The sequence below is a fragment of the Eleutherodactylus coqui genome, chromosome 8, assembly GCF_035609145.1.
Source record: "Eleutherodactylus coqui strain aEleCoq1 chromosome 8, aEleCoq1.hap1, whole genome shotgun sequence".
NCBI lineage: Eukaryota > Metazoa > Chordata > Amphibia > Anura > Eleutherodactylidae > Eleutherodactylus > Eleutherodactylus coqui.
Window position 1 is genome coordinate 209,384,670 of NC_089844.1, and position 12,649 is coordinate 209,397,318.

The 12,649-nt window shown below is 45.5% G+C and overlaps 1 protein-coding gene across 2 annotated transcripts in view; it reads left to right on the forward strand.

Moving 5' to 3' along the window:
• The window catches only part of ANKRD44 (ankyrin repeat domain 44), a 152,661-nt gene that overhangs the window by 99,518 nt on the left and 40,494 nt on the right, over positions 1–12,649 (forward strand). For both annotated transcript variants that reach the window (XM_066577276.1, XM_066577277.1), the window contains 5 exons: positions 879–962; positions 3,297–3,408; positions 5,927–5,998; positions 8,867–9,068; positions 10,710–10,797. In XM_066577276.1, the coding sequence (XP_066433373.1) occupies positions 879–962; positions 3,297–3,408; positions 5,927–5,998; positions 8,867–9,068; positions 10,710–10,797 (558 nt within the window). The remainder of the gene's footprint in view (positions 1–878; positions 963–3,296; positions 3,409–5,926; positions 5,999–8,866; positions 9,069–10,709; positions 10,798–12,649) is intronic.

Consider the following 12,649-nt stretch of genomic DNA (forward strand, 5'->3'; position numbering starts at 1 on the left):
CGCTACGTTTTCTCTCCCATGTCTCCCTATGGAGCTCGCCTTGTTTATTGCATCACACGAACTTATGATTTTCGTGCGATGCGATTTTAACATTCGAAACTCCTATTGACTTTTGTGATAAATTGTTCAGTTTTATCGAGGGTGGCAGCAGGAACAAAATCAGCGCTGACGCTACAAAATTGGGGATGTCAGTTGTAGACTATTGGTAGCCTATCCTCCAGTTAGACCATTAATAGCAGATCAGTGGAGGTCTACCAGTGATCAACTGTTCACCACACTGGTGTGATTTGTGTACTCAGCTGATTTCTGCAGGAAGCAGACAGCTCCATTCCCACTGCAGTGGCCAGGCTTGGTATTACAGGCCATTAAATTCTATGGGAACATTGCCTGCAATACAAAGGCTGGCCACTACAGTGAGATGGAGCTGTCTGGTTCCTGCAGCAATCACCTAAGTACACAAGTGCATTGGCCTGGTGAATAGCTGATTGGCATAGATCCTGGGTAACAGACCCCCACTGACTAACCATTGATGACTTATTTTGCAGATTAAGGGCATTAATAGTTTACAACTAACATACATAGTAACATAGTATGTAAGGCTGAAAAAAAGACATATGTCCATCCAGCTCAGCCTATTACCCCCCAATGTTGATCCAGAGGAAGGCAATAAAAAACTTGGCCAACCTCTTTAACATTTTGGGATGTGTCATGTAGGTATTTCCATAAACTTGACACAATGAACAGTATTTTCCATTCCTGATTACTTGATTACGCTCCTCCAGAGTTTTGTTTGTGAACCCCTTGTTGGCATTTATGTACATTTTATCTGCTGTCCATTGCTATGCAGCTGATGTAATAGAAAGGCATCTTCTTCATAGGAGAAGAACAATGCAGAGTAATCTTCAAGAGAGAACCGAAAAGTGTGACAAGACTACTTATATCCAAGAGGAAAACGCTGGAAAGTGAGTGTGACGGTTTGTAGCTCTGATGTGTTATAGGGGTTATTCAATGAGAACCACTTACCTCCTATTTACAGGATGTATAACTGCTGGGACCAACATGGATCTCTAGAATGGGGGTTCTGAGCGGTGTGGAGGAGTTGCATGAGCGGCCTTGTGATTTGTGGTATCCTAACAGTTGGTTCCCCAGAAATCATATACAGGGTTATTATAAATTACCGTCCTGATGTGAGACCATCATTACTCCAGTTTTATGCCATTATGATACAGAAATCTGATCTGAATGGAAACAGAAACTCAAAAAGTTTTGTTGCACAGCATCAAAAACGTTTTCCCCATCGGCGGTGATCAATGTGACCACCTCTGTCACTGGACACACATGAAGCCTGTAGCCAAGTTCAAGCTATACACATAGCGGATCACTACTGACTGATGCAATGGCTTCTGGGATGTTTCCTTGCAGATAATGGTGGGTGGTAAGGTGGACTCTAATACTCCTCCAGAGAAAAATCACAAGCCATAAAGTCTAATCCATCGGTTTGGTAGTCGCCACTCACTTCTGGCTTCATTGCAATGACTGCCTCCCCATTCTGTTGGAAGATGACACCTGGGATCTCCTTTTCCAGCTGCGGCAAAAGCCATATCATTAGCATCCAGGTAGGAAATCCCCAGGATTGTTTCCTCATGGAAAAAGGGGTCAGAAACTTTCCTACAGGTGTGGCGCCCACAGGCCGCGGAGGGAGTTCGGGTGATAGCAATGGCAGCGGCAGTGGCTCTGCTACTCCCCCTGTTCCCCAAACCGCACCTGCAGGGAAAACACTGCAGTATGAATGGTGTTCTACTTGGCGGTGAGTGCTACCCGTGAAGTCAGGCAGGAAAAGATGGTGGCTTGTCAAGTTAGTAACGGGAGTCCATATTTAGGCTGAAACCTACTCCGCACAAAATAATAAAAAATTGAAAACAGAAATTGTCCTTTTCCCCCTGAAGTGTAGTGTGGTACCTCAGTGCAGATGTGGTAGGTGGTGGGAAGGGACTCGAGGAGACAGGATTAACTGTAAAAACAACAGGACGTTTTATTGGCAGCGAGAGAGATCTTTACTTAGGTACAGTTACACAACTTGTATAGCTTTGCTTGAGTTAAATGATTACAATGTGAACACAGGGATCACTTACCTTCCCATTAAGAGTTATTAATTGGACTACACTTTCGTCCCTTTTGCTTCGCACTCCAGCTTTCCTTCCCTGTGTTAGCTAGTAATATCGCCTTTCCTCTTCCTTTCTCTTCCTTTCACTGTTTTCCTGCTTATGATTATCCTCCTTCTAATTTCTCTCTTGCCCAATCTCTCCCTCCTGCTAACTTTCTGTCCAGACACATCAACTGGATTGGATACTCACACTTTTTCTCTTCCCACCGCACTGGCTTCTCTCTGATGTTCTTTCCTTGCTTGTTCCTTCTGGCTCTTGGACTCTTCTGGCCTGAACTCTCCTAGACTCCACCCCCTATCTCCTTTTCACAATCACTCTAGGGGAATCCTCTTCCAATCACAAGCCCTCTTTCTTCCTGCTACCTGCCTAGTCACAGTTACTAGGTGACCTGAAACCCAATGGGGATGGGGGAACCTGTCGGTGAACAACACACATTGGTGATTGGTTTGTTGCCCGAAAGGTGGAAGGTGGCTTCATCACTAAACACTAAAGACTCCATGAAACCACCGATTCCCGTCAGTTTGCAGACTCTCGCAGAAAGAACGTTACCGTGCTTTGTCATTTGGTTTCAGGGCCGGTAACAATTGCAATCAGTAAGGATAGCATTGCAAACTTTTGCACAGAACCTTCCTTACGGTCGTCTGCAGGGTGTCCAATTCTCTGCTCGCTCTGACAGTGGATTTCTGAGGTCTTTGTGTGAGGCTTCCACGCTTACTGGTGAATGGCCGGAGGGTTTTGTCTTACAGATACAACTTTTTTCCTTAGAATTGGAGTACCGCTTACGAATTGTGAGCCTGCTGGGCGGAGATTCACCAAACTTTACTTGAAAAGGATGCTACACACTAATAGATTGGTGAACATGAAAATCGGGGACGCAAAACGCTTTCCTGTCTTCATTGGCAGCCATTTTGTCCCATAACGGTTACGCGTTTCAGCGTCACTCCAGTGTCTTTATCTGGCCGTTCATGAGCATTGTACTAATAGACAGAGAATTATGGCTTATATAGGAAATCCATCCATCTGCAGTGACTGCTTATACTTATTCCATATTTTAGTTATTATACTTGTTGGGTATAACCCCTTCTTCCCTCCTTCCATCCCTCTCACATCCCGTTTGTCTTTACAACACAGATGCTTACAGTTTCTTCTTAAAAACGATGCCAACCCATTAATTTACGACAAAGCCGGCTACAATGCCATCCACTATGCTGCTGCTTACGGGCACAGAGAAGGTCTGAAATACGTAAGTAACTTCTGGAGGTAAAATATTCTGCTTTATTTTGCTATTATTTCTTTTTAAAGTACCATTAATTGTATATCACTGTACATATGAGAAGGGTGTCAGTACATGACAGAAACAATGCTAAATATGGCCACAGCAGTGACTGGTTGGTGAAGAACTTGTGGACTAGAAGAAGTAAACACTACACTACAAAAGATGCAAAGCAAGAGTAAAATAAAATTGGATTCAACCGCAAGAAAAATACGTTTCGAGGCCTGGGCCTCTTCTTCAGTTTGCTGGGATTATGCACAACTTTAGCTAGGAATGTGCTTAGTTATGCATGTCTTCAATAAGGTCAAGGACATCAAATACTCATGTGCGGACGAGGTGGCCGCCCCCACAGTCGTGTGCGGACGAGGTGGCCGCCCCCACAGTCGTGTGCGGACGAGGTGGCCGCCCCCCACAGTCGTGTGCGGACGAGGTGGCCGCCCCCACAGTCATGTGCGGACGAGGTGGCCGCCCCCACAGTCGTGTGCGGACGAGGTGGCCGCCCCCACGGTCGTGTGCGGACGAGGTGGCCGCCCCCACGGTCGTGTGCGGACGAGGTGGCCGCCCCCACGGTCGTGTGCGGACGAGGTGGCCGCCCCCACGGTCGTGTGCGGACGAGGTGGCCGCCCCCACGGTCGTGTGCGGACGAGGTGGCCGCCCCCACGGTCGTGTGCGGACGTGGTGGCCGCCCCCACGGTCGTGTGCGGACGTGGTGGCCGCCCCCACGGTCGTGTGCGGACGTGGTGGCCGCCCCCACGGTCGTGTGCGGACGTGGTGGCCGCCCCCACGGTCGTGTGCGGACGAGGTGGCCGCCCCCACGGTCGTGTGCGGACGAGGTGGCCGCCCCCACGGTCGTGTGCGGACGAGGTGGCCGCCCCCACGGTCGTGTGCGGACGAGGTGGCCGCCCCCACGGTCGTGTGCGGACGAGGTGGCCGCCCCCACGGTCGTGTGCGGACGAGGTGGCCGCCCCCACGGTCGTGTGCGGACGAGGTGGCCGCCCCCACGGTCGTGTGCGGACGAGGTGGCCGCCCCCACGGTCGTGTGCGGACCAGATGGCCGCCCTCACAGTCGTGTGCGGACGAGGTGGCCGCCCCCACGGTCGTGTGCGGACGAGGTGGCCGCCCCCACGGTCGTGTGCGGACAACATACTATGTTTGGTTGAAAAAAAGTTGTCCACCCAGAAAATGAAAACAGATGAACAGAAAAATGAAACATTTGCCCAATTTTAATAAATGTAAAAAAACATTTGGTGATAATCCAATGAAATAAGCATTCTTTTATTGTACTCTGGCTTTGCCTCTTTTGCCCACAGTAGTATTATACTTATTATCTTCCATAGGTCTTACAGCCCCCTCATAGGTGTCAGCTGGTTAGTAGCACCCCCACGCACAAAAATGAAGCAAGTCTAGGGCAACAAGTAATATCGGGACAAATCGACCCCACCTTTGGGTTTGCTCCACCCTTTTTTACTTCTATACATTGCTATAGAAAGGAAGAGGACACTCCAATGAGGGAATCAAAAGATGGAAGGAGACGCTAGATACCAGTAGCAAGTACATGTATGGGAATGTAGTGTTTTGTGATCTTCATCCCCCAAAAGCCACAACATATTTCTATTTTTCCATCAACATCACCATATGGGGGCATGTTCATTTTTAGGTTGGAACTATTTTGGAGTACAGATGACTTTTCGATCACTTTTGCACCTTTTATTTTATTTTTTCTTATTTTTTAGGTTTTAAAAGGAACAGAAGCAGAATTTGTGTTCGTGTTCCAGGATAAAAAGCGTGCTTGATTCAGTCTATGGGTCTTTTTTTTCTTCCTTTGTCCAAAACTAATTTAATGCCAATCCCATCATCCTCGCCACTGTTCTCACGACTCATCAGCTCATCCACATTACTGCTATTAATGGATAAAACAGTTGCAATCAGTGCTTTTTGTTTTGGACCCATTTTCTTTATACTTCTGGTCACATGATGTGTGGTCTGACTGCTGTTTAGGCGGTTCATTGCCTGGACTGTAATAATATTGCATCTTATATCACTAGTTATTTCAGAAGGGTCGGTGATCCGGGGATTATTCCATTTGCCAGATTTGGAGTTGCGGAGGTTTTCCCTAAAATGAGGAAAATTGGCTTCTACCATCTGGGGGGAGGGGTTCCTTTCCTCTGGATCAACACTGCAGGATCATAGGCTGAACTGGATTTACGGGGGGCTTTTTCAGTCTTACACACTATAGTTCTATGTTTGCATCTGTTTATAAATACAGAATGTTATAAGTCTGGTGGAAAATGAAGGTTCAAGAAATGTATAAGTGAGCCATAGGACGGAGGAAGGCAGTACACCCTTCCAGAATACTGTAACTTATTATCAACATTATCCATATGACATATAAAATACTTCACTGAATACAAAGTTACATTGTTGCTAATTGTTACCCTTGTAGTTTTCATGAACCAGGATCCACTAGAACTTCTTTTTTTTTTTAAAGCTCTTGAAGGTGACAGAATGTAGCATTGATGAAGCGGTCGCATTGCCTGCAAGGAGTCCTCTCCACTTGGCGGTAAGTCTTTGTCTGAACTTTTTAAGATCCAATCTATTTGGGTGCATGAATGTTGGAAATAGAATGGCTCGCTGGACGGCTTTGCTTGTAAGGCCTCTATCACACATTTCGGATTTAGCATATATACAGTATTTATCAACCCAACCAGGAGGGAGTCCAATGTAAGTACTTTGCAGTACTGCAAAAGAAACACACCTGTCGCTTAAGACTAACGTACTCTTTAACCCCTTCCTACCCCAGGGCATAAATGTACGTGCTGGCTGAGAATGGGTTCCCACAAATGGGGTCTACATTTACGTTCTATGAATGGTGCAAACTCGGAAGCGGAGCCCACGCTATCTGCAGCAGGAGCCAGCTGTGACTAACATCCAGCCTCCTTTGTGAGAACACCGATCCCCACTGTTAACCCTTTACATGCCACGATCAGTGATTATCATGGCATGTAAAAGGATCACAGAGGGGAGGGGCACTACCTCTGTAACATCATCGCTTTCTACCATGTAATCGCGGATGGGCTGCTATGGTAACCACATGCCAGTCAATAGTGTCTGGGTCTGCTGTGGCCTGTGATGCTATGATAAGTGATAATGCATTGTAGTACAGAGGTACTGCAGTGTATTCAGAGTGATCATAGTCAAAGGTTCAAGTCCCTACACAGATATAAGAAAGTTAAAATACTGAAACTTTTTTGCACACTTTCCTTCTTTTGTTTAAAAACAAAAAACTACATGTGTGGTAACGTAGGATCCATAATGACCCATACCATAAATTAAACACACTTTTTAGCCCACACAGCAAATGTTAGAAAAAAATAAAGCATCTTGGCTCCATCTCTTAGCTGTTTTTTGTTCATTTTACCTCCCCACAAAACACAAGAAAAGTGATCAAAAAATGCCTTATGTACTCCAATATGGTACCAATAAAAACTTCTCCGTTATGGGAGCAGCAGAATGTAATCTCCTGGATGAATGGATCCGTCTCATAACAGAACCCAACTGTGCCAAACGGATCCCATTGACTATTATGAGGTCCGGTTCGCCTGTCCAGCACTTTTACTGGCCGACAAATTCCTGCATGAACGGCTTTTTCGTCCGGCATTTCATAGTGGATTAGCCCAGAGGCTGAACGATGCCTCCAACTCAGATGTAAATAGAGTCTAAGGGGTTAAGTATGCCTACTAAGCAAGACTGGATGATAAGGTGTGGAGTATCTTGGGGATTTCCTTCCTGATTGTTTTGCTCTCCTTGATGCGCACTACGGATCATCCTCAGGATCGGCTAATAAATGGTCTTCTATCTCACCTTGATGCTTTCTGTTGGATTCTGATGTCTATTAGGTACACATTAAGCAAGTAGACCAGGAAAACTCCACCGTGAGAGCCCTGCTGGAGGACAAATGCTGCTGCTCCAGTTTCAATGTATTTAATAATGCAATGCCCCAACACTTGGCCTTCCACCGATATGGATGATATAGTCGAAGAACATGCTTTCATTGTGAAGACTTAAAGACTGCTTTCACCCCTTCACGCCCCAGGGTGTACACTTAAATCTTGGGCATGCGAGGTTTGTATGGACCAGGATCGGTAGTCTATCCCGCTCCATACACGGCGGTTATCGGCTGTCGTTGACAGTGGACATGTGCCCGCAACACCGTCGATCAGCATGAATGCTGATTGTGGCTTTTAACCTTTTTAAATGCCCTAATTGGTATTCGAGGGTTAGAAATCGTGAGGTGCCTTTCAGTTACCATGGCAGCCTGGGTCCTTCTGTAAGCCCCCAGGGCTGATTGGCTACCAAAACTGACTGCCTGACAGACTGCGGTATAATGGAATACTACGGTACTTCATTGTATTGTGTGAGCAATTAAACAGTCATACATTCAAGTTCCCTATAGGTCCTTTCAAACAGGATGAAATTAGCCAAATCTGCAGCTGCGGAATTCCATACCAAAATTTGCAGGTATACCTATGGATTTCGATGAGGATTTTCAAGCAGATTTTAGTAATTTTCAATTACGCATCAAAATCCACAGGTAGCCTGCGGAATTTGGCACAACATTTACCATAACTTGCAGTGTATCATGTGGCCTATTCTGCCCCGTGTAAAAGGTCCCTAGGGGGACTAAAAAAGTTATCTTTTCTGATGATTAATAAAACTTTTTTTAGCAAGTAATAAAGGATTAAAATTCTCCCCTTTTGCCTTTTCTTATAATGAATCAAAACAAACTCCAAAAAACATATTTGGTGTCTGAAAAGGTGGATCATCCCAAATGGTAAACATCATCTAAAAAAAAACACACGTCAGAATTGCTTTTTTTAGGTCACACCGTCTAAGAAAAAACGTAATAGAAAGCGATCAAAAATTCCAAAATGCTACCAACAAAAACTGGGGGACGTCCCACAAAGAACGAGCCCTCACACAACGATGTCAACCGAAGAATAAAAAAGGATGGCAGCAGAGAAAGTAGTCCAGCAAAAAACCTATATAAATTTGGGATCGTCAATCTTACTGACCGATTGAGTAAAGTTATTATGTCATTTTTGCCACAGTGTATATACTGTAAAAACAAGACCTCCCAAAGATGGCGGAATTGCATTTTTTCCATTTCACTCCACTTTCTTTTTCAGCATATTATATAGTACCGTTAAAAAAATACAACAAGCCCTCCGACCGCTACAGTGATGTAAAATAACAGCTAGGATATTTTTGAAAGTGTGGAAGAAAATATATATTTTTTTACAATGTCTGTGTCCTCAACAGGTTAAAATGAAATCCTACATATAAGGGTGTCATCAGCAAGAGTTAGAAGATGTTCCGTAATAATCTAATTGTCTGATGGTCCCATTTCCCATCCCCTTGTGTTTCTTAGGCTTACTACGGACATCACCAGGCTTTGGAAATACTTTTTGATTGTTACTATCATACTGATATTAAAGATGAAAAAGGACGCACCCCACTGGATCTCGCCTCATTTAAAGGACATGTTGAATGTGTTGAAGCTCTCATTAAGGAAGGAGCTTCTATTCTTGTACATGACTCGGTTACTCAAAGAACTCCCCTCCATGCGGCTGGTAAGACCTTCTCTGCCAACGCAGTGTATAAAAGAAGTAAAATGTCTAAGGCTATCTACATACTGCGCTAAAGTTTTAGGAAGGTGTGGAAAAAATGCTGCAAAGTGAGAATGCTTTCAGACATAGAAGAGTTAAAGGGGTTGTCCCGCGAAAGCAAGTGGGGTTATACACTTCTGTATGGCCATATTAATGCACTTTGTAATGTACATTGTGCATTAATTATGAGCCATACAGTAGTTATTCACTTACCTGTTCCGTTGCTGGCGTCCTCGTCTCCATGGTGCCGTCTAATTTTCAGCGTCTAATTGCCCGATTAGACGCGCTTGCGCAGTCCGGTCTTCTTTCTTCTGAATGGGGCCGCTCGTGCCGGAGAGCGGCTCCTCGTAGCTCCGCCCCGTCACGTGTGCCGATTCCAGCCAATCAGGAGGTTGGAATCGGCAATGGACCGCACAGAAGACCTGCGGTCCACCGAGGGTGAAGATCCCGGCGGCCATCTTCACAAGGTAAGTAAGAAGTCACCGGAGCGCGGGGATTCAGGTAAGCACTGTCCGGTGTTCTTTTTTAACCCCTGCATCGGGTTTGTCTCGCGCTGAAGGGGGGGGGCTGTTGAAAAAAAAAAAAAACCCGTTTCGGCGCGGGACAACCCCTTTAAAGTTACAAAGGGAAATAAACAATTACAGATGAAACCTATAATAAAATGAGGTCTATGAGAAGAAGTTTTTTATCATTGGCCCCAATAATCGTTATCTAATGAGCCAAGAAATATTAATTTGGTGGCATGCTCTCCATTCACAATGCTCCTTCGAGCCGACATGACCGGAAGTGCAGAAGGATGATTGGAGGTAAATACACTGAAACAAGGTCCTGCCAGCTACAAGGCAGCCAGAAGCTGCCGCTGGAGCTGACGGGATGTGAGCATGATCTTTGCATGTTTGTGGGGCTGCGTGCCCTGCATTTTTGCCGCTGAGGGACTAATGGTCTCCATGGCAACTTGTAAACAATGCAGGGCCTGGTAACGCGAACACAGTGTCCCGAACACAATTGTAATTGTGTTAGATGGGTCTCCTATCTTTTCTATGGGCACTGCGTTCGCGTTAGACGCTGAACACACGGCATGTCACGTCATGTCACGATATTTCGATATACCGGTTTTCGATGTCCCAACCCTACCATGAAGTAGTACTACATGACAAGGAATGCCATACACTCAATAATAGAACTATTCACAGGCACTTTTCATATATTAACTGTAATCTTAACCAGAGCAACCAGTGTCAGGTGTAGTGACGCAGAGTAGGGTCCCTCTGTCATTAGTAAGTCTGATGGTCGTCTTTAAGTAAGTTTGTTTGTCTCCCTGACCCATGATTGTGTTGTGATTGGTAGTTTGGGAATAGGGGGAGGAGTTGTTAGTGAGAGAGATGGTGGAGAAGGGTGTTGGTGGTCGGAGAAGGAGGTTCGCGCAGGAGAGACGGACTAATTCTCCTGCCGGGGCTAAGCTGCGGTTATTACTGCTGCTAGAGGGTTCAATGCTGCATTGTAGGTGTGTAGAGTGCATATCATGACAAGATTTGTAGTATTTTAGCACTTTTAATAGTTTTTTTATATTATGCTGTTTATGGTCACTTTTCTTTCTTCTTTTAGTCATGAATGGTCATACATCCTGCTTACATGTATTACTGGAAATGTCAAACCAGCAGAAGGTTGTGAATGCAGTGGATGAAATGAAGCAGTAAGTATATATGACAGGCTTCTGCACCGTAGTACCCATAGGGTGTCTCTGGTCTCTCAGTGGTGTAGCCATGTGCACATAGTGGTGTATAGAAAAGGTTCCAGTACAATAATACTAATGTATCAACAAGGGCAATGCATATATAAATATGCCAGTCACAGGGGGGATCTTCCGGGAGCAGATGCTCAGTCACCGGTATCACTTCGGCAGAGCCCCAGCGGGGTGCTGGGCCCTAGGTTGCTAGTGAGGGCCGTTGGGGTGCAGCAGTTGAAGGGGAAGGACCAGGCTGGCAGCCTCACCTATGACCGTGCATCGGCAGAGGAAGGGGGTAGGCCCTTGTTCAGGCATCAATGGCCTGGGGTTCAGCGCCATATATGTAACATCTAGGAGTGGACTCCATGCTTGCCAACTGTTTTTATTCTGTGTTTCCTTTGTAGCAGTCTCTTTAGTTGTAGTCCCTGCAGCTTTGTTCTCTCATTGCCGTCAGTTCTGGTGTGTTCTGGAGCTGCACTTCTCAAACACTGTTTGCCTTCTTTCATGTGCGACTGTCCCTCCCAACAATGCAGTCTCTCTTAAGGCTGGGTACCACTGGAATTGTTCTCCAGCTTGCAGCTCTCTATGTTCTCCAGTCCTCCATATCACCCACCTGACCTCTTCAATGGGAAGTCACATACAACACTCCAGAGAGTGATTGTTCTCAGTGAGAAAAACCAAGTGATCTTGTAGATATCATACCTTTTAATGGCTAACAAAAATGCATGATGATACAGCAAGCTTTCGGGGATATCTCTCCCCCTTCGTCAGGATAATGAATGAAACTAGTTTGGATGGCACATAATTATAACATACAGATGCAGAGGGGAGGAGAACACATTCCTCTTCATCTAAAGAAAAATGTTCACGCACAGAAATTTGAGACTGTTTTGCATTCAAGACCTAAAACAACAGACAAACTGAGCTGATAAATACATCGTAAATCAGTCCACTGAGCTCAGGACTGGTTTATAATTATTACAAGTCAAGTTCTGAATTTTTATGTTTATGTTTCTAGTTTTAAAGATAGAAAGGAAAAAAAATTACTATTGGGAAGAGGACATCCCTCTTGACCTCCTTCAGACCTTTCATATTTTTCACTTATGCAAGAATCCCGGGCTGAGGTTCATTCCATTCTTGAGGGTATCAAACTTGGCCATAAATTTGTACTTCCAAATTTTTCTGTGATGCTGCGACTTGAAATTGCTCTTCTCATCTGCTCTATACTGTGTCCATGACTACAAAAATGTTTTGCCACAGGTAGTTCAGTCTTTCCCTCTCTAATTTAGTGGCGATGAGATCTCATCCTGGCTTTCAGTTTTTGTCTTGTTTCCTCAACATAAAGGCCCCAACCGGACATTTACTGCACCGGATCAGGTACACAACATCGGACATGGAACATGTGAATGTCCCTGGGATTTTATAGTCCTGCTGTGTGTTGGTGCAGTAAATGTCCTCTGGCCCTGCATGACAGCTCCAGGTTGTCGGCTACCTCCAGGAATCGGTATCATGGAGAGGTCACGTCCTCAGCTCACAGGGCTTTAATCCTCAGGAGATGCATGTTTTTACATCCCTGAGGATTAAAGCCCACAAAGCCGGGATGTAAAAAGGCAATGGGTCCGTCAGTAAGGGGTTAAATGGCTTTGTTCTGTCCTCCCTCCTTCCCGAATGGTCAGCGCCCTGGCAGCTACACCCCTGCCAAAAACCGTAGAAACTGCTATGGTGCCATGGTGGGGGGGAGCGCTGCTCTCAGGGAGGAGGATGTTTTGGGAGGTTCTTGCAGCGCACAGGAGTCTTGCCAATTCTTCTGGGAGTTCAG